A 23,325-nucleotide genomic window follows, 5' to 3' on the forward strand; every position below is an offset into this window, starting at 1 on the left:
TCCAAAATAGTTTTCTCATGCACCAAGATTTACGTTTATAAAGCTTTATGCATTGTATTTTTTTAAATAAAAGTTTCATCTGCTGTGCTATAATGTTTTAGCATCTTATTTGGCTCAAGGTTGATGTTTGCTTTTCTTTAAACCTGGTTTCACTCACCATAGTCTCTCTACTGTAATTTATAGCAATAGACTTACAGTCCCATTTGTAAATATAGAAGTTTGTTGATATTAACAAGTCCTAATGAAAACAGCTAGCATTTATACAATGCATTTTAATTCATGGTTCTCCAAATACTTTATAAAAATCTTTATAATTCAGCGCTCAAGTCAGCAAGTATTGAAAATGTGAACAGAAAAATAAATGCGCAACCATACCTCCTTGACACAGGATAATAACAATAACAAAATCTTGTTAAGTAGATGTAGTTTCTAAACTTCAGAAAAAGTGTCAGTCTGAAGAAGAGTACTTCAGTAAATAGGCCATCTCTGCGAATCACATACAACAACAGTAAAAGGGGAAAAAAAGAAAAGAAAACAGAGCAAGAAGACATGCGAAGAGGAGGATTTGCAATTCTTCTAGTAGCCATTCAAAATTACTCTTCTCTAAAGGTTGGGAGCCTCTTTTTCAAGTAAAATCTAATAGCTAAAATCAACTTGCAAGAAATATGTTTATTCAGATGTTTCAGCTGAGCTGAATATTTTCATGTTACAGCTTTTATTTTCACTTCAATGAGTTCTTCTACTCGCGCTAGAACACTTTCTATTAAATCAAATGTGAAGAGAGCTGAGCGTAAAACCTGAAATGACAAAGGAGATTAATGTTATTTTTATTAGAACAATGATTTTCCTCATCAGCTGTACATGTATGTTTGTCTCCAGACCTAAAAGACAATTTCAGGACGTCTGACTGAGGGGATTGCAAACTCACCTGAAGCTGCATTTCGGTAGTCATGGCAGGCATCTTCTCCCCACTCACAGTTACAGAACCGACTATGTTAGCATTGTGTGCCTCTGTAGGAAAAGCAGAAGACAAACAGAAATCAGCCTGTTGTTCCATGTAAACTTTTAGAATGAAAAGAATATTTAATATGTTATCATTCATTCATTAGCATTCCCCGTTAAAAGTGCAAACCGAGGGATTGGCCAAAGGCTGAGGAGGGAAGGTGCTGAACTTTAAGAGGAGGACAGTTTGACCTGGATGCTATCTCTGCACTTTCTATTTGACATATGACTAAACAGTCTATTTCTGGTAATACTATTTATGAACTGTTACATAAGACAAGTTACATAATACAGTAAATACAGTTGCAGCAATTAGTCTATTTTCATGTAATTCAAAACAATTTTATATAGCTAAAATTCACCTTGAAAGGACAAAATAATAAAATTTGGTCACTTTTATTTGAAATATTTTTTTAATACTTCCATATCCAGAGATATAGAGCAGGCCTTTCAGCTTGACTTAATAACTCTTGACATTAAATATTTCCTTTATGAAGCAAAGGCTGCAGGCTCATCTGTTTCAGGCAGGCTTCTTGTAGCAGGCAAAACTACAAGGACAGGTCTGAAAACTGAGGCGAAAACTCTTACRTTCAAACTATTTACTTGAAATTTATCATAATGCTTAAAAAATTATACATTGGAGTGAAAGACTAAATTATTTATTGTTATGAGTTTGATATTCTCTCCTGAACTCACTTTTCTTTATGCTTTATCAAAGGCTAGAGGAAYGTAAGATGACTGTAAAGAAAAAAAAAATCCAGATTCATTTCAGAGAAGGGTTTCCTACAGGTTGCCTTCAGAARAACTCTTCCCCTGCCACATACTAACATGGTTACAGCAACACAAGAGGATAAGACTAGGGGCAAAAGCATTACTGACATTTTTGGCAGCTGAAGCAACTTCCTTGAGCTAGCTTAATTATATTGGAGTCCACAAAGGAACAGAGGATCTGACATACACAGAGATGGCCTAAGGCAGCTGTAGCTATAGCTCTCATTCCCTATAGAAAGTGTCTGTTTAACCCAGAGCAGAATCTGATTGTGTGTGTCACACAAAACAAAACAAACAAAACCAAAAAACAGAACRTAATCCTTCAGGCTTTAAGAGAGTACCTATTTGTCATGTGAATTATTTCTTCTCTTAACAACCTCCCCACACCTAGTATGAAAAGGGTTATAATTTCACAAAGAGACTTAGATGCCCCTGTCTAACCTTAAATCAAAATTATAGGTATAGAACAATGTCTTCATGTGGTAGTTTAACTTCAAACAAACCATATTCCATTCTGTTCACAAGCAATTTCTATAAAGTTTCAATAAGGTTTAAGAATGTGATGAGAGATAAAACAAGTTTAGATTTTTCTGACTAATGAAAATTATTAGTATTAAATATAGAAACAACTGACTTATTATTTGAAACCTGGAATAGTCTGAACAGTTAAGTAAAAGCATAATCTATAGAGCATTCACCAATTGTTTGCAGTTTCAAACATGAAGACCAAAGCTAAGAAAAAAAGCAAACAACTAACCTCTTCTGTTTTCTTTCTTATTCTTTATTTCTGCTTCATAATGTGCTTTTGACATATTGAGTCCTACATGCAATGGTTTTAAAAAATTTTGCTCAATCTTGGCAAGCATGGTCCATACACCAGTCTATTCAAACAGAACAGAAGAGAGGTTACAAATTAGTTTTATTGAGGCAGTGCAGTGATAAGCTTTCAAGTGCAACTTTTTTTGGACTAGTTTTTATAACACACATTTCTGTTCTAGGCAGAAAGAGGGGGGGGAAAAGAATGTAGATTCATCTACATCAGCATGAATAGCATTGTGATGAATCTTTAAACTCCTCTCTCTCAAAGCAGACTAAAAGTTTTCTTAAAAAAAATAAAAACACTTTACCTGATGCTGGATTTAAAAATACATGCTTTACATGATACTGTCAGTTACATGAAAATATACCTACCATAAACAAATAGGCACTGAAAGCTGCAGCAGACTGGAAATATTGAGGCATACCGCCAAAAACAAACAAAAAAACCAAAATCAACATAAAAGTATTTCTTTTCCTTTTGCTATTTTATCTTGCTGCATTTTCAAAATTACTTGTTGAAAATAGGAGGACTGAGCAGTCCCAAGAAAGGGCAAACAGTATGTAGGCTGATAACTATAGCAATGGAAATGCACATTTTCAACTCATTCTTTTAAGTAAAGATGAAAGGATGTTGATATGTTTCTTGAGATAGTACCTCAGTTAGTTATAGCAAGTAAACATCAGTTATATATTCTTCTAACATAATTCAGCAGCAAAAAAGCATAGATACTTAATGTTCCAGGATTAATGTTGTATTGAGATGCAAAATAGAAGCTGTAGCAAATGCCATGCTTCCCAAATATCGAAGGCCTTGTCTGTACTGCATCCAGTTTAAGAAGCATTACAGGAATGTGATTTAATTTACTATTACCCTAACTTTTGCATCTTCAGTTTTTCCAGTGAGGCTCATATATGTAGGCTCTGCCCGTATATATGAACTATATGTACTTACTTAAAGGTCTTTTCACCTTATTAGAACACCTTATCATTTTTTTTCAAGGTTATTAGAATACCTATCAAATATGTACTATATTCAATCTGCCTCAAAACATGCACAGAAAACTCGAATATTTGCTAGCTGCAGAATCAAATTCTGCTATAAGCTGTATCCATGTTACTCTGCGTGCATAAACCCATTGAAAAGGGAAAGACTCATCACTGGCTGTGCGTCACTGGAAACCGCATTCACAAACAAGCGAAGACTCCACCTTACAGACTTTATAATCTAAGGCAGAAATTGTTTCCCCATCCCTAACCTTAACTTCAGTGTATTTTTTAACCAGAAAATGGCATTTAGTATTCTACTAATGTGAAGATTTTAATTCTGATTGATTAGGGATTTCATTAAAAAAAAAGTTACATTGTTATGCTTTGTATTAATCTGTAATCCTAGGCAGAGTAGCCAAAGTGCTAAAAGAAGCCTTCTCCAATTTGGGATGGATGAAGGAAGGAGTTTACAAAAATAGCACTCAGAAAGCAAAAAAGACAAGAAAAAGAAATTCAAAAAAAAAAAAAAAAAAAAAAAAAAAAAAAAAAAAAAAAAAAAAAAAAAAAAAAAAAAAAAAAAAAAAAAAAAGCCTGTTCAAAGTTACACAGTATGAGAGGAAAACTTCTCTGCTTTGGCACCTTAGAAACTTTTAGTTACAAAACTGCAGTAGAAGAAAACAAATATAAAGCAGTCTTTGTGTCTTTAGATGTAAGAATCATATATATGACTCCTTTCTTCAGGCAAGTGCCTCAAAGAGCAGTGAAAGGAAGATAAAAATAAGAATTCTCAATGGTAAATGATTACAGGGAGTTGATTACAGGGGAAAATATACCAAATTTTAATGCTGAATGATAAAGTTAACTGGTCTAATAAGAAGACTGGTAATTACTTCCACTTGAATGGAGCTACAATGAAAAACTAATCTTCCAGAAAAATACCAAAACTGGTTTTTATACTTGATTAATAAAAGCGCTTGTTACAGAGTGATCAAAATATCTGAAATTTCATAAAAGAGACATTTTCTTTTTGTCTCATTTGCACTATATGAAGGAATAAATAAAAGATAAGAACATCATGCAGGGCTGAAAGTTAGGAGAAGAAGCTGGAAGAGACGATGCTATTTTTTTCATCAAACCATAGGGATATTCTTTATGCCAGGTACTAAAGAACATTGTATAGATTTTTAATGATAATAAAGGAAGCTTTCTCTCTTTTTTGAAAGAGCTATGCATTATAAAATTTACATGAAACTGAGTGGACCACAATGAGCACTTAAATAGAAATAATTCTATAAATCTGAGAAATAGAGCCTACCAACACTAATTAATTAACAATAAATTAGAAATGCATCATTTGAAGGCTATTTTTACCATTTTTTTCCCCCACAGTGGTTTTGGTAAGCCCTACAAACTATTTTATCATCATTCTATTTAAACTAGTAACATCACTAAGGACATATAAAACTTGTATTCAAATTGAAGTGCTCTGAAAGTGGATCAGATTTTTTTCCGTATTTTAGAAGTCAGAGGAARTAAGATGCCAAGGTGACTTACCCCAAATCAAAAAGAGAGTCAAGGAACAGAGAATGGGAAACAAAACACCTTGAGATACTTCTACATAGTATCTGATTGTTAAAATATTCATCTGACCATGGTATCATTTATTCAAGTCATGAAAGGCTTAGATCTACTTTAAAACTGAAAAGCAATTTTTATTTAATGTGTGAAGAACATCACTGCCACTAATTTTAGAAAAATATTTTAATGCAAAATCAAAGTCTTTAGTACTAAGGAGATCAGATGATATTGGCAGCTGATAAAAAGAGAYTGAATTGCATGGATTAGAGGAAGGTTGGGACATAATGATTAAAAAAAAAAGAATCAATAAATGTTGCATTTGTTATTTGAATAAGGGGCCTTTCAATAGTGGAATGAAGGCCGAAAACAAAACACAAACAATTCTAGTGGCTTTTCAATGTGGCACAATGCAGGCCAAGCACTCAAAATTATAAATTAGTTACTAGAATATGGAATCCTTATGTTGACCCAGTTGTGAAATTTAAACAATGACTTTTCTCTTGACTATCCAGGGACACAAAATCCCAGATTCATCATAATATACTGCATTGAAAAGCCATAAAGCACCTGAATGATAAACATGGTTTGTACTGATCTACCAGTAACAAATGGYGGCAACTGCTTCAGACAGAAAAGAGCTAACCAAATCAGAGAAAAAAAGAGGCAGAGATTACTGGTAAAGCTATAAAATCCTGCTTTAAATAAGACAGCATAAAACTATATGGATAAAACATATAAGGACAGGGCTTTGTAAAAACATATTGCAAACTTTTAAAAATGCAGAGTATTTCTGAAACATTTACATTCAGACATCCAAGCACCAGAGAAATGAAGGCGAGGGAGCATTCCTATTACCCATCAATACCTAGGTAAACTGCAGTGGTGGRGTTTAGCCTGGTGAGTTAGCTTTGTTCGTGAAACGTTTTATGCTGTACGTAGTAAAGCAAGATAGAAGAAAACAGGAACAATGTATACAAAAGGAGAGATCAAACATAGGAAAGGAATTAGGAATTAAACATATGCTATGCTTGTTATAACTAGATGAGAAATCCTTTCTCCAACAACAGAAATCTCCAAAATTTGAATGACACGCGTTATTAACTGAGCGGCTTATAAAGAAGAGAAATTGTATCAGGAAGAAACCAATCCAGATCAGTAAGACACACTTGCCGTGGAATTAAAACAATGGAATTAGGGATTTCTTTTCTTCCCCCTTCTGGCCAACATTTCAAATGTTGTAAAATGTAACCATTTTGATATTGGGAGTTGGAATTTCATAGTATCAAGGATAATGCAAAACCATACCAGAATTATAGTACAGTCTCTGGGCAAGTACAAAGAAATTATTCCTATCATTTTGCTTGAAGGAAGAGAAAAAACGAAAAACCGAAAGGAAAAAACTAAGCTGATTCTCCCATTACAATCCTTCTTTTCATTCGTACATACTAAAGACCTCCCCCACTGTGCTAAATTGGATAGTCCTATCAATTCCATTTGTTACTTCAGAAGGCAGAGCTTACACACAAGAATTTGTCTGATGTTAATACCTATAGAAGCCTTTAACGTGTGTCTAACATGCAGCTGCACAGTTGCTATAAATAAAGAATATTTTTGCAGTTAAAATTATTTAAATATGATTATTAAATACTATCTGAGAAATCTTAGTGCTAACAACTTTTATTTTAGTGTGTTGCACAAAAAAGTATTTTTGCTAAAGATGAATGAAATGGATTTCTTGAACTGCAAAGAGTTTGTAAAGAAACCAACATTTGGGTCTTGAGGGATAACAGTGAATAAGTAAGCAAGGGTGACAAATAAAATATGTTTTTTTCGCATGGGAATACTTGATAGTGATTTTATTTTGTGATGTCATCCTCTAAAATTACAGACATAGACCACAATTCACTTAGCAAAGCAAAAGGATTAGCTTGTTTACATTAAGTATGAATGCAATCAATTTTCATCAGAATGAAATAACGCATCATGCATTTCTTAACATAGTCAACAAAAGTATCACCTCTGGACTTCTAAACACTGCAAAGAGCAATGAGAAAATATTTTTGCATCAGAGAGAATTCATATGAATTTGTTCACATGAATCTGTTCAAATGAATTTGTTCAGCTCTCAGCTAAATGAAATCAATCTTTTTCATGCCAATTAACACTTACTTGATCATCGTATTCACTATCCTTAATGATTAAGTATCTCAGTAGATTTAGCGATGCCATAATCCTGTGAATTAAAAATACACTATAAATCATTTAGAATGAAGTTTTACATTACAGGGATAATAACTTACTATTAGCCAGRCATCCTAAAAACATCCATTTATACAAAATGCAACCACTCATCTGCTGAGCAATATAGGCTGATCCAGAGTACCAGTGTGCAGTAACTTCCTTTTTATAAAAAAAGTTGACACTTTACAAGGAAGACTAAAACTGGCAGCAGATTGGAAAGGGCTAATGGTTGTGAGGAAGAGATTTTCTGAGGAGACTGAACTGTATTACAGAATTTAAGAAGCAACAGAAAAATGAATATAAAACTTATTAACTTCTTGCATTTCACCTTTCCCCTCATTTGCACATTAGCATCTATGATTTTTCTTTATTTTTTTTTCCCCCTCACATATGCTGGAACACCTTATTCTTGTTTCTAAACTACCTGAGACATGCTCATACTACAGTGAGGGAGGGAGCAGAGAAGGATGAACCAATAAAAAGACATATAGCTTCCCCCTCACGAAATGCACTACTGGCGATCCAAAGTTGATTGGAAACTAGTTTAACAGTTCTCTACTAAATTTTATATAATATATTAAAATAAATTATATGTATTATAAAAATAATAATAATACTAATTTTTTACTTTGAGCACTTATTTAAATATCCCCTTTGCTTTTGTTTTACTCTAAGTTTTTAGCAAAAAACTAATAATTGATATTTCCAGATAAACAGTAGCACTGTCTCCAGTTATGGATTGTACATGTAGGATTTTAAGTAGCTAAGTGTTCTTCATCTGAACACCACTACCCTGCTGACTTACAAGCTCAATCTTTACTCCAATACAGGAAGATTCTTGGCCTATACAGCAGATTTTTGGAGACATTTCTAGTTATTTTTGTACTACTTAATGGCAGTATTGCTGTTCAGGTGCTTCTATATTCCCACTCATGAGACACAGGAYTCCCAGCAGCAATCTGTGAAACAGCCCTGAAAAGGCTGCATATTATAAATGTACTAGATCATTGTTACTCCCCTATACCACTAAAGCAACATACTACATTTTTTTTTGTTCTTCCAACTGTTAAAGTTCCTTTTCTGCTTCTGTAGAAGTTGACAAACCACATAYCCCTCAAGGAATAATGCTTTACCAATTAGTTCTGCAGTTTGACACCAGGTACTACTTCCTACAGAGATGCATAAGGAACACCTTTCCTCATTGTTAACCTCAATATAATTGACTGRGACATTTTTGATGAGTCAGTTAAACAGATGGTTGAAATAAGTGATCATTCCCATCTCTAGTTCCAAAATTCTAAAATACATTGCTGCATTTTAGTAATGTAGTTTGAAGTTTTCTTTTAAATGATTAAAAAAGAAGAAAAGTTTCTAACTGTGATTATAGCTCACCTATCTGAATTTTGCAGAAGATCTGTTTCAGCACCTTCAGGAAGCAAAAGCACTAAATCTAGAAGGGAGATCAGGTGATGTCCTGTAAACCAGCTATTGTCACACATGTTCTGAAAAACAATACAAACAGTTCAGCTGTGTGCAAAATTTAAATCTTAAATAATATCACAATTTTGCAGAATCAAGAAAAATCAAATGTTGAAAGAAATATTTTCTAATTACTACAAGTGATCAAAATATACGAGTTTTCTCAAAAGGAAATATATTCCTCTCTAGTTTGTTTCACCATGCCAAGCTGTTCTTTTCCAATTCATCAGAATGAATTCTCTACCTCTTCATCAAATTATTATCAATATAGTTAATATTTTTTTTACGTAAACTTAGCATACGGTACTAGGCACTCCCTTCTTTATACCAAAGTATGGAACAATTTGTTTCATGACAGTATTGTGTCATACCATGTCACAGCATGCGTTCCTGGCTTTGCTTTTCAAATGCTAAGGACAGAGAAAGTAATTGTGTAGGTAGACATTAACTCTGTGCACAAATAAAATCAAAAGGACATCTGCTAGCACAGTCCTGGGCTTGGGCTGGCACATACAGGGCAATAACAAAGTTAATGTGATTTAATTACACACTTGTACATAGCTACATTCCTAATAGCATATGTGATTCTATTATGAATGTTCTAGCATTTCCTCTTTCGAAGATCTTACTTCAGGTGCTTATTACTTTCTTAATGAAAACCATTTGGATTAAAATGTTGCATACTAGGTGTTTGGCGTGCCCTCAGTTTTTCAAGAGATTTCAAATAAAATGGATCAAATGTCTCCCAAACTAATGCTACGGATGATGCATTTTATTTATTTGTTTATTTTTAATGACAAAGTGTTTATGCTTTCTTTGAGCATTTCTAAACTCACAATTCTTCTTAGTAATGCTTGCAAGTGAAGTACAACTTCACGTCTGTGGTTCTTTGATGGAGGAAGCACATGCAACTGCTTTTTATTGAAAGGGGGAGGGAGAAAAAGAACAGAAAGGACAATCATTCAAGCATAAGCTGGACAGCACTAGGTTTTGAAGTGACAGAACGTACCTAATGATTCTGATGCCCTCCACATCAAGGATGGGCCACTTGCTATATTCAAAAGATTTCTCCATATTAGGTCAAATTTCAAATTGAGAAGCATACCCACTCCTCCTCCAAACTTGCTTTGAAGTTTGTTAGAGCTTTGTATTTAAGATACCTGAAAATCTCCTCTCCTCAGAGAGGCTGCTTGAACCTCCTTTAACTGGAACTGACAACTAAGGGGTTTCCACATGATTCCCAAAGAACAAGTGCACACGTTCCTCCACAGGAGTCTCATGGCATCTTTCAAAAGACTGTTCCAGGCCAGCACAATGAAGGTGAAAGCATAGACTTGTTTTTCTATGACTTACGAAGACCTAATGTTGGCTAAGTCTTTACATCAGGTAAAGGAGAGGAATAAGTAGGCTGGGGGAAAAAGAGATCACACAGCAGATAAAAACCAGACAAGAAGAACCTGGGACAAAGCCATAAATGGACTGTTAGGAAAACTGCGATTAGACAAGGAGCTTGAGAAGGGTAACTAGCAGTATTACGGCAAATCAGATGAGGGACCTTGGAAGACTAAAACTAGCTGGGCACAAAAACTAAGATGGCAACAACTGACARCTTTCTACTGCCATCCATTTATTTAATTAGGTCTACAGCATGATTTTATGTAATAAACCTAGAATATTAAGTACCTGAAGGGAGGGTGTCAAGGGGACGGGGMCAAACTCTTTTCAGTTGTCCCATGTGACAGGACAAGAGGCAATGGGCAGAAGTTGAAGCACAGGAAGTTCTGCCTGACTGTGAGGGGGAATTTCTTCACTGTGAGAGTGACGGAGCCCTGGCACAGGTTGCCCAGAGAGGCTGTGGAGTCTCGTTCTCTGGAGACAGTCAACCCTGTCTAACATGCTCTAGTGACCTGCTGAGCAGGGAGGTTGGACTAGATGATCTCCAGAGGTCCCTTCCAACCTTATTGATTCTATGATTCTGTGATTCTAATATTTAAATTTATACAATAACCTTAAAAAAAAATGCCTTTTAGACAGCCAGGAAATTCTACCAAAAAAAGGAAAAGGAAACRGAAAAGGAAACGGAAAAGGAAATTCTGAAGCTGCATAGTCAAAAACTAATTACTAGAACATTTCAGGGTATATATTACCTATTAAATTTTAATGCAAGTCCCTTTTAGAAGAGTTTTCTTAATATTTATCTTCTTCATCCCTGCCCCGTTCAATATACAGGGTTAACTAYCATTTAATAAACAGGAATTCACTATTTTCTAACATAAGTTTAACAGCCTGAATGTGTTAAACTATATAAATGCTAGCTCAAAATATGTATAAATATTGTCCTATTTAGCAAAAGGCCATACCTCTGAGAATCAWACTGGCTTAGGAAAGAATATCTTAAGTAGTAAAAAAGAAAAAAAAATTAGATAATTTATTTTTAATTAAGTTTTCTGACTTCTTGATATAAATGATGATAAAAAATGTGATTTAAATAGCTTCAGTTTAGCTCAACCTTTTTTGATGAATTTATCATTTGTGAGTCACTCTATTATAAYGCTGACTGTCATTATAAAACTCTGCGGAAAAATGAGTAATTCTGTCAGGACTTCAGGGTTTGAACTATATTCAGGAAATGAGAAACTGTGAAGATAAAACCAGATACTGAGTAGTTCCTCCTTAGGCAAGGAACATGCTTTTCAAGTACACAAAAGGGAATAACCTGCTACAAAAATAYGAGACCATGCAATTACAAGTATGTAAGTAAAATTATAATGTAAAAATATATATGCAGAAAGAAGTCAAATTAAAAGTTTTAACTATACCATTTCCCAGTCTTACTGCAATCATACTTTCCTTTTCAAAGCAGTATTTTTAATTTGTCACTGAAAGCTTAAGCTATACACGTTTTCTTACATAATACTGATAGAATTTTGAAGTGGCAATTTGTTTTTTAATGATAACAGCCTTACCGTTAATGCTAAGTGAATTTGATCTTTTATATTTTGAATAATGTATCCTTCCACACCAGCATGGTTGCTTGTCTTCAGTAAACATCTTGAAAACAAAATAGAGATTATCTCCTCAAGGCTACCAATAATAGTTAAYTCAAAACTTGGGTGATATTATGGCCTTATTCATTAAATGGGAGTTTATCACAGAAAAATAAGGTGAATATCTAACCTTTAAACTCTAGGTTATGTTAAGAAAGCTGAATTTTTCGGAAGGTATTTGAAACTTATTATTCATCCGGAGATTAACATAATAAAATTAATATRTTTTTTCCAGGTAGCTACAATGAGTTCTGATAGAGCTTCTAGGCAACTAAATTGTGAAAAAAATGATATTGCACAATCTACAATAATCTGGATGTATACCTGAATAATGTGTATTTTCCCTCTGCATCAAACTTGTCTATGAACAATTGCAAAATATTTAAACTCTTCTTCCTCTAAGGAAAGAAAAAGATATATGATTTATTCTAATTTAAAAAATTCAGCACTTAACTCATTCTACAGGTCAGATTACATACCAGAATCTCTATGGGACAAAGGGTCATAACTTTCACCAAATTCTGCAACAGGACAAAGAAAACAAATTTTAAATATATCTAGATTTACTACCATTACATCAAACTGACTGGCTAAAATCTACTGTAGAAATGAAAACATAGAGGAAAAAAAAAAAATAAAAAGGCAACCAACAGTGCCTGCCTGCATGAGCAGCCTGTACRTACACTAAATATATTTTAGTTGTTACTGAATTTAATTGTTACTGAAATTTCATGCTTTAGCATGCAGAAAAGACTTACTTGCGTGTTTAACATAGGAAAACACTAAAAAGCCTACTGACATGTCATATGCTGCCACTTGAGTTTAACATTATACTTGCTATATAGTCTATTTTTAAACTCCATATGGAACACAGATGTAGYTAAAAAGCAGAACATTCTGTATTACAGAAGTGTGACCAGGAAGATTTAGGTGCCCATTTCTGTGGAGCGTGGCAACCGATAAAACATAGGACTTGTGAAAACATGATATATTCAAACTATTCACAGAGCAAATACAGAATAATGTTATATCTGAAATTAATTGTTTTAAGGTTAAAAGAAAAAGTGATTCATCCAGCAAAATAGTAGAATGACCTTCTTAGCTGGTGTTAGAGTAATAGAAAATAATCAGTGAAAAGCTTAACAGCTACACTATATAAAACACAGGACAGAAAAATTTTGTGTAATGATATCTCTTGCTTTGCAGAGGAACAACTAAAAATTTTTAAGTCTTCAAAATTCAGGTCTAAAAGAATTTAAAATATGCAAGGAAGTATCAGGCAGCTGAAGTCACAGAAGCATGTTTCTAACTCTACACAGTGTACCAGTTAAGATACTGGAGACTGCATTCTCCATTTAAGTATTATTTATGGCARCGATACTCTACAATTGCACTATCAGATAGCTAGAGCAGAGGTATAGTAGCAAAAAGAGGAGGGATCATATCCCTACTGCAYGTAGGTAAGGGAGGGAAGCCTTATCTATGAAAAATTCTTCTCATCCTTCAAGTAAAAGCTGCCTCTGCTTTCCATTTTTCCTCACATCCTCACCTCTTTTTCCCATTGTGTTGTACTATATCAATGTGAAAGGCCACACTGCGACTCTGACAGTTTCTCATGAGTATCGCTGCTATAATTGAACAAGCAGAAGGTCCAGAGCCAGTGTGAAGTTGGTGGAGAGTAAAACACTTGACATTCTGCTTTGCAGAACAATCATAGCACATTGCAGATTTCCCTTGTCCACAAACAACTCTGTATAGCAAGACACCACAGACTTCAAYGTGACAACATAAGTATATAAAGGCTCAGTAGTACATCCTCTCTTAAATTCTTAAAAATAGCTAGATATTATTTATAATCAAAACTTAAAGACTTCTGTATTACCTGAGGTATRGTAATAAAATTGCTGAATTCTAAATACTGATGGAGAAGGCTATTATCTTCAATTCTCAATAAAGAGCTCTCAAACAGATCCTGAAAGTGGAAAAAAAAAATGAAATGGCTTAACATTTCACAGTTAAAAATTCCTTTAGTATAAATGCTTATTCACGTATTTAGAGCTCCTAGAAACTACAAACATAAGTGATAATGGTAATTTTAAGATTTACCCATTTGTGTAAAGTTCAATAAACACAGAAGAGTTTCCAAAACTGAAGAACATCAATTAAGCCTCAAAATATTTCTGAAATTGTAATCTGAACTACCATCTGAATTATCATTTGTACCTCTCCTAGAAAGGGAAACTAAATTTACACTATTGCTTAAATTGGAAATAATATAAATTCAAACAATGAAAATTTATTAAAGGAAAACTTACAAGTCCTTTAGATAACACAGATTCTTCTGTTCTAGGAAAAAAAATTTAGACATTAACAAATTTAAGATGCAAACTGAAAAACACCACTGCGTATATTTCAGAAGAAGTACTAGCAGAGAATAGTAGAAGAGATATCAAGAAGGAACCTGGCCCTCGCCAACTGTCATTGTTTCCTATCTTCTCTATTACTCCTCTCAAAGATTTTTAGAATATACTGGACTGATGGAGAGGCTGCAAATTTGACTTATCTCTTTGAGATCAAAAATGGTATATCTTCTGAATATTTATAAAAGTTCAAAGGCAGGACCTCATGTCCCACAGGCATCAAGATATTAATTAGCAAAGAGAACGAAACTTTTCCCAGATGATTCCATTTGCACAGTTCTGTAAGCCAAGGCGAAAGACAGCAAGTCCTAATCTGAAGAGATGGAGAAATTTTACTTAAATTTTACTAGGAAATGGTAAGCAGTCATAATAGGAAACCTTTCTTTAATAGCACTAGAAATTATTTTGTCAATGGTGCTACTTACAGAATGCTGAATAATCACAATATATGGAAAAGTATGGTTTCCTGTAGAAAGCCTGGCCTTTATTCAGATTGCATAATATATCAAAATACACTCAAATAAATGCTATTGTAATAGTCTTCTCTAATAGTAAACTGATTGTTACAGAAGTACAAATAAATATATATTCCAATTATTCTGCATTTGTATATATGGCCTTAATTTTGCATTTTCAGAATAGGATTTCTAAAAATGATATCACGGTACAAGCTGAAAGCATTAGCCGAGTTCTTAGGACACCTTCTCATAGCTCTTCAGAGAAAATAAAGAGATCTTGTCCWGAAATGTGCCATTTTAATTCCCAGCTTTAAAAACCTCCCATGGACATAATCGGTATAGTCAAAGTTTCATTCAAGGAATTATTGTTAAAAAAAATTCAGAAATATGCCATAGGATAAACAAAAGAACCTTCACGTTATTTAGAATGCCAAATATCATATAAACCTACCTTTTCAGTAGGACTTCGATGTGTGTCATATTGCATTGCAGCAGATATGATGGACTAAAAGAGAAAATCAGATTTACATTAAATTGCATAARCTATGTAGGCCATAGTCACAAACATATGTTTTCACATAGTAACTATTTATTATATTTGAGAGGTTTAATCTTTTTTTCAAAAATCTATATAAACATATTTACAAAAATAATAATTTTGAAATAGATATATGAGCCAATAAGTCAAACTGCTGTTCTTAATTCTTATGTGGCATCCATATATAAATAATTGAAATTTTAATACATGTTAATTTTCAAAATATCACCAATAATACCAGTTTCTTCAAAAGAACAGCTCATGTACAATTACTACAAGTAGTAATTAACTAATCTGAAGAACTGAACTATGTACTTATGAATATAAGCTACATAAAATACAAACACAAAAATGTTACCATAAAATAAATGCAAAATACACAGTTTTCCATAGTAACTATTTATAAATAGAAGTTTTATTCTGCTCATAAAGAACCTTCAAAGTATAGACTTATCATAAGAGAGGAAGAATAGCTCTTACCTAAATACCATAGGAAAGCAATCAATACCAAAATACTGAACAAACATCAGATATGATAGACATGCCAAAGAATCYGCAAAATTCTTTCGCTCTATGTCCGCGAATTCCTCATTCTCCCAGGATGAACTTCTGCCTTTATGATGTAAAARCACTAATGGTATCAATTCTCTCATATCCCATAAAATGTCCTAAAAAATAAAGTTAGATTGCATGTATCTGCCTTTAAGTTTCAAACCTTATATTTACAGTAAAATCTCTTACATAGCAAAAGTTACTGAAAATATTTTGTGACTATTTATGACACATACACAAAAAAGTTTCCAGGAAAAATAACCACTGTTAGAAGGACATTATTAGGATAGCAAAGTCAGGCACTCACAAGTTAGCATAAGACAAAATAAAATTACCCTGCAAAAACCTGGTTTGGCCCCCTTATCTACACATGCTAAGAAAAATAATGATAGTTACATGATCATTTTTCAGTTAACAGAATACTTACTTAGTATTTTGCTTTCTCTTCATTGTTCAATATGCATCATAAGGTTTATCTACTAAGGGCAAGCCCTGCTTTAAAGCCAGAATCAGTCTGTATGGCCTTTCTTTCCAGTGATGCACAACACAGGAACATCTGAGTACTTCACAAATATTAATGTTTTTTCCCACACATTCCTGTGAGATTAGGAGGTAGTGTAATTCATATTGCAAAGATTGTGGAGGAAGCACAGAAATCAAGGTTAACTCACTATTCTGGGATTATCCAATTTAGATCTTTCAGAGAATTAGCATTACATAACATGTCAAATATTCAAAGCATGACTCTACTGACCTTAGCTGCAGCTCTCACTACCAAATTCTATAAATAGCTAAAGTGATTTTCTTCAGAAAAAGGAAGAAAATGTAATTTGTAATAAGTTGTATAAAATGTAGTTTTAAAAAGGCAGGGATAAAAATCCATTTTTCAGAGCAGCCTTCAACCTTCCTAGCCATTAAATCAATTTCTAATAATCCCTGCCTCCTTCACTGCATACCTGACAAGTTTGGCATCAAATGAAGAAAAGATCTTACAGAAAATAATCTCTTTCATTACACAACCCTGATCAATCCACAAAGCGGTTCAATCCTATGTTCTGACTGAGACATCCTGTGGAAAAAATTGAATGGGATCATGATTGCAAAATCTAATTACGGTTAAGTAACAATTCAGAATTTTGCTAATTGCTTATTCAGTGTGCTTCACTTCACAACCTGAACACTTAGAGGATAACTCTTAGATTTTAATGTGAGCTAATACTGTACCAAAGATGTAATCCTTCAGATACTCTAATAGATTCATACATCACCAAAAAAAAGAAGCAATTACAGCAAAATAACAGCTGCTGRTTGAGACAGCAGCCCAAACTGGCGTAGCAAGAAGCAAAGTCTATGAGATGTATAGGTTCCAGAGATGGCATCTGAAACTATTCCAGATCTTTCTCAGAGTAAATATTTTCCTATAGAACCCTGTAAGTCATYTCTAGAACTGATTGTAGGGAATTCTGAACTACACAATGGGTTTGGCATACACTGTAATTTGTTTTGACTACACTTACTATAATTTCAGTTGCAAAGCGCCTAAAAGGATGTTCTTCAAGGCTTTCAAGTTGTTCAAGCTGAGCTGTTAACAATGGGTATTTCAGGCTTTTCATACAGCTGAAATAGAAAGGGGCAATACTTAAATAAAATCACCAGTAAAGTCACAAGTACAGACCAAAAATAAAGTCTATACTCAACAGCTGCTGCTATTCCCGGTATTCCAAGGAGAAGAAAAAAAGAATAATGCTTCCCTTAAAAGCACTGCTTAGACTTCACCTCCAAAAAGGGATTATCTTCACTCTTGTAAGCTTGAGAAGAAGCAGAGTACTACTAAATCAGCTCCATACCACAGGGACTGAAATTTCTTTACCATTTTCCTGCATTTAAAAAATTATTTTTACTCTTCTTTCCTCATCTCAAACATGTAAGGGATTTTTTTTTTCTTTTTTGAAATATAGCATTAGTTTATATAAATTTACAGCATTATAAAAAAACTAGTAAGATAATTTATTTACTGCCTGTGCAATAAATGACAACTGCATTATGTTACATTATGGGAATATATTAAGTGGATATAAAATACTCACAACTTCAGTAATTCTTCCTTCAGCTCCAAATCAATGCATTCTGATGACTTTTCCATGTTTTTAACAACTTCATTCACAAAAGGTTTAGCAAAGTCCACAACAGCATTACAACATTGACAGAGACCAAGTTTATCTTCTTGTATTTGTTGTTTTGTGTAAGGTACAGGCAGTGGAGTGAGCTGATTCATAATCATGGCCAAAGATAAGCCCACTGAGTAGGCCTTCTTGTTCTGAAGTTTAAAAAGCACTGAAACAGAGAAGAGTTTAAGACATAAAGTTATTACTTGCTGGAGGAAAAAGTCAACAACAAAAAGAAGTGACTACATAAGAAAGTCTCTTGTWTCAGTGAAGGAGAAGGACTGATGCCTGAAATAACACGAGCAAGTACAGCACACGACAGCACACGACAACACGATCAGTTAGCTTAACATACAGTGGTTAACACGGCCATAGAGTTGGTACTGACAAATAAATATTAAAGCAGACACACCTTTGAAAATATTCCTCCTGTCTCAATAGCACAGTGATGAGGATTGAAAAAAAATTTGTCTTTTTAGAGCTAACGTAAGTGAATTAATATTTATCTTCCTGACCTGAAAATGGATTTGCTCTTGCTTTATCTCTTGATTCTTTCTGTGCCTGGCAAAACCAAAGATAATGGACCAACATCTGCTGAGATCTGACTCTCAATGAGTCAGTTCAGAACTGTTCTATATTTCATGGTAGAAACAGAGTGGCCCCCAGACTGAGAAAAGAACAAACTGCTCTCCACTTAACTGCATTCAGTGCATGCTAACTGCAGATCGGCAACAAAACATATCCTTCCAACTATCAAAATGCTGYTTTAAAAGTTAAATAATAAAGAATTCCACACATCAGTGTAATTTTCCATTTATGTAAGAAGAATATGAATAAATTTTACTTCTGTAAAGGTAATTGCCACAAGACCAAAAAGTTAAATGATGAAAAATGATGAAAAATAGCTGAATATTGCTTTTCAACTCATGCTATCACTCCCATCTAAAATATTTTTTTAAAMAAGTCAACACAAGCATGGAAATTATACCTTGTGTTATTTTGCTGAATGTAAAGAACTGTAAAGCCTGTCAGCCATTTCAGTAAAGGCTAAAATAATCTAATAATTTAACAAGAAAAGTATTTAGTTCAAAATCATACAAGAAAGTGAATGTTACCTGTCTGCAAAGGCTGAAGCAATAACATGACAGTTTGGCATACTTGCTCTCCAGAGGTCTGCTCAATCTGCTCAAGTAAACCTAAAAAAAGTTCCTTTGCATTACATAGCTGCAAGAGAAGAAAAATGCATATTTTTAAATTATCATAGTCATGAGCTAAAACCCCACCACAAACAAACTGCAATATAGAAGCTCTTGTACGYCAAAGAAAGCAGATCCAAACGTCCAAAATAATCTTTAAGAAAAGTAAGTAAGATAAATATTTGTTAATGTCTTCTGTAGGACAGGTATGTGTGTACACAGGTTAAGGCTTATTTTTCTACTACATCAGAACCACCAGATAATTACTGTCATACCCCCTGTACCTGCATTAGACAAAAGGCAGTATTTCTGTGGTTGTGGCTACGGTTGTGCTGACTGTAGCAGCAGTCTACCAAACAACTTTCCAACAGATGACCTCTACCTGTCTTTTTCTTCACAGTAGTGCTAGAGCTCTTTGGTTTGCCCAATTACTAATTTCACAAAAATTGTAAGAGGTTAATTATTTCTGAAAACACTATCCCTGTGCCTAATTCAGATTAAATCAGGCCTATGAGTCAAAAAGTTATGGGAAACRAGCAGAAGAATCCAGGTTAGAAAAGGTTAAAAGAGAGAGGGGCAGAAGGGGGAAAGAAAAGAGAGGGGAAGAAGCATTTCCCCTTCGCTACAATTACTGTACTAAAACTATATATTTCAAAATCATACCTGTACCAACAGATCTAGTATCTTCAGGCAGTGTTCTCTCTTATCATCTTCCTGTTTAGACACTAAAATACATCTAACAAGAGGACAAACGAGATTCCAACCCATATTCTTGATGATAACCTGCAAACCAGATTTTCAGAAAACAAACCAAAACTAAGCAACTTCTAAATACAGAAGTTCATATACACGAAGGCCAAAAATGACACTAGATCAATGCCCTGATTGTAACGAATACCATAATAATGTCATTGAAAATTTAATATCTATCATAATAAACTTCTGTGCTTTATACACGTTGTATTCTCTCCCCATATCTGGCAACATAGCTGTATATGCCGTATAGTTTTCTTCTGTGTATTAATTCCAAAATGTYAATATATATTTCCAGATATTTTATGACAAAATAGTTCAACTAGGACTGGGCTGATGGTTTTTGCTGGTTTTTGATTAGACAAATCAAAGAAAGAAAAGTTAGAGAAATTATTGTTTTACAATATTTTGTCCATGGGAGAATCCATTCCTTCAAGATCTTCAGTTGCTACTCGCAGAGATCATAACCAGATCATAGAACTGGTAAGATTGGAAGGGACCTCTGGAGATCATCTAGTCCAACCCCYCTGCTCAAGCAGGGTCACCATTAGACAGGGTTGCATCCAGGCTGGCTTGGAATATCTCCAGAGAAGGAGACTCCACAACCTCTCCGGGCATATGTGACCCTCAAGCAGTATCACCAAAACATTCCATCCTTCCCTTCCTCTCAGACTTCCTATTTATCTGGATTCAACACAAGTATGTTCTCCTAATCCCTTAATCCCTGAAGTGCCCCCACACAATTTCTCTTCCATTAGCATCAGCTTAGCTGTTTGCTCTTACGGTTTTGGCCAACGTTACTGTATCCACCTGAAATTCTCTCTCCTGCAACAGAGGGCCACTCTCACTTTCTCTTTGTTCTGAGATTGGCCTCTTTTTTCTCTTCTGCTTAATCAGTTCGAAAACAGCTATTAATAGCTTTGTTAAGATTACCATGACTAGCGTACATAAGTCATAGTAATTCAGATTTCACTAGAATGTGCACTTAACACAGAGCAACTGACTGACTATTCATATTCGTACACTTACTCCATAGTGAAGGTAGCTTTCCCGCTTCACATACAGTTTCATCTATTTAATGGTTTACTACACAGCTAATACATAATGCAAATCTAAACTCACCTTATTTTTCTCATTTTGAACTACTTCCAATAACTGAGCTGCATATCCATCTTCCAAACATTTCTGGCCTGCTACCTGAAATAAATTGAAATCTTCTCCTCTGAAATCAGCTTCTTCTAGAACTTGCTAGAAAGAAAACATGCATCTTTAACTCCATATTTATGAAAGATGAATAAAAGTAAAGTCAAGCTTTCATTTCAAAGTTATTTCTTCTTGCACATCATCTTTCACATACTAAAAAAAATTACTGAGAGCTACTATAGAAGAGAAAGCAGCATTTCAATAGTATTTTCCAAGTCTAGACAACAGCATGTTATTTGAGGGATATATTTTCTACAACGATCTGCCAGTGTTTTCTTCCTTCAGAGARATACTTCTGAGTGAAACAAGAACACATCTTCCTCTGAGAGGCAGAAGCTACCAAGCATCTTGGGAAGAGCACCAAAGAGAAGGCAATGAAACATGAAGGCTAAACCCAGCTGCTCAATGATGAGTTCTGGCAACAACTGTCCTGCATGTTAGGTCATTTTGTTTTTAGTAACAGTGTATAAAAACAAACTTACACTGCTGCATCTACAACTGTTATGAGAAGTACTTACACATCGCTGTATGATGGCTTGAAGTTCATCAACTGCCATTATAAGTTGACTTTGTTCTTCCAGCATTTAAAATTTCTATTATAAATTAAAAGGAGTGCAATATTAAGCCACATAATGCAATTATTTTTCAASCTCTATTTTTACTTTATCAAAAAATGCTAAATGAGGAAATAAAAGCAATCAATACAAACAGATATTATGAAGACTGAATGACAGAAAAAAATAGGAGAAAAGTATCTTTAAAGTGTATGCTCTATGATTCTATCTCCTGTACTTGAAAGAGATACTACTCTAGACAGAAAACAGCCTACATTCTGTGTACAGGGAAGTAATTTTTCAAATATTATCAAGGTTACCTTAAAAAGCCAGGAGGCCTTGGCTCCTACATGGACAAGTACATTAAGAACTGCAGCTACCACAGAGCAAGCCTGGGCTCACTGCACCCCAGGTACGGACATCCCTGCTCCGCCACATTTGCTGTGAATGTACTGATCAGATGAGCTCTCTGCTCAGATCTGACTAGAAGGCTCCGATCAGATGCCCGGGATGGGTAGAGCTGATCCAACCACTGTGCCAGTTTTGTATCAACAGTGTTTTAGTCTCATAAAGATTACGTRTGCAGAATCATTTACTTCTTTCTACTGCTATTTGTGGCATTTTAACTCTAGACATTATAATTGTGTTGCTGAAAGAAACCAAGTAAAGCATTTGAGTAAAATTAAGGGCATATCAAGTTTTACAGTCAGGGCCATGACTTACAAATAAAATCAAGTTCAGTTTTCTCACATGACATATCATTGCAGTAGTCTCAATCGTTATGTTTCACAGTAACTCCACGTGCATAAACACGGTTACATACTCACTGTGACCGTATGCACGAGTCACTTGTCTCCGCACTTGAACGATTAGCTAACTTCCATGAAAACACCCAAGCCTCATATTCATACAGACACCTCRAGGTATAGTCCTCCACCCTCCCCCTTAAGTTTGACTTTAGCTAATGCAATACCTGAACAGTTGAGCTATTCGGTTATTTACAAAAATCACTCAGTTTACCATAACCTACAAAGCACCTGTATGTGAATTTTGTTACTGAACAAATAAACAACTTTCTGTTCTCAACTGCCTATTTTAACTTTTCTACTTCAGTAGAATGTAGCAATGTATATCTAGCCTGTCATTTTAATTTTGTGATTATCATATAGTTTCTTACCACTCACTGTACTATTTCAGCTCTTACAGGATATTACCAATTCCTCCAAAACAATTTAAACACACTTCTGAACGTTAATATTCCCGCCCTTTCAGCCCSCAGCACATTTTCAATGCATTTACAGCCTTGAAACAGGCCCCGAGCACTGCGCTGTCGCCAAGGATTTGCCAGCTGAGCTCAGAGCCAGTTCGGGCCTAAATACTTAATCCACTTTCCAGCTACGCCTCCTCGGCGGTTTCAGTATCGGAAATTTTCCGCCATCAGTCCCCAGCAAACCGCCTCCTCCCCGCGGAACCGCGCTCGCACCCGAGCCCTGCCCGCCCGGGCGAGGACGCGCAGCCCCGCGCCAAGCGCCCGCTCACCTCGGCCGGGCGCGCCAGGCCCC

The 23,325-nt window shown here is 34.6% G+C and overlaps 1 protein-coding gene across 3 annotated transcripts; it reads right to left on the minus strand.

Moving 5' to 3' along the window:
• Positions 1–649: 649 nt before the first annotated feature.
• Positions 650–23,325, minus strand: GLMN (glomulin, FKBP associated protein). 3 transcript variants are annotated; one of them, XM_085303558.1, is made up of 19 exons: positions 23,303–23,325; positions 21,728–21,802; positions 21,129–21,254; positions 19,917–20,036; positions 19,173–19,281; positions 17,980–18,226; positions 17,410–17,509; positions 15,821–16,008; positions 15,254–15,307; positions 14,240–14,270; positions 13,807–13,896; positions 12,404–12,445; positions 12,249–12,322; positions 11,844–11,928; positions 8,791–8,900; positions 7,327–7,390; positions 2,531–2,654; positions 929–1,011; positions 650–797 (listed from the first exon to the last, which is right to left on the minus strand). In XM_085303558.1, the coding sequence occupies exons 2-19, from the start codon at positions 21,791–21,793 to the stop codon at positions 702–704; spliced, it is 1,809 nt and encodes a 602-aa protein (XP_085159684.1). In that variant the 5' UTR covers positions 21,794–21,802; positions 23,303–23,325; the 3' UTR covers positions 650–701. The 3 variants fall into 3 exon arrangements, with proteins under 3 accessions (XP_085159684.1, XP_085159686.1, XP_085159687.1); XM_085303560.1 differs by lacking the exon at positions 23,303–23,325 and having other exon boundaries at positions 21,129–21,250; positions 21,728–21,749; XM_085303561.1 differs by lacking the exons at positions 21,728–21,802; positions 23,303–23,325 and having other exon boundaries at positions 19,917–19,989; positions 21,129–21,222.

This window comes from Rhea americana, unplaced genomic scaffold, assembly GCF_003343005.1.
Source record: "Rhea americana isolate MKP2758 unplaced genomic scaffold, rheAme1 scaffold_2, whole genome shotgun sequence".
Classification (NCBI taxonomy): domain Eukaryota; kingdom Metazoa; phylum Chordata; class Aves; order Rheiformes; family Rheidae; genus Rhea; species Rhea americana.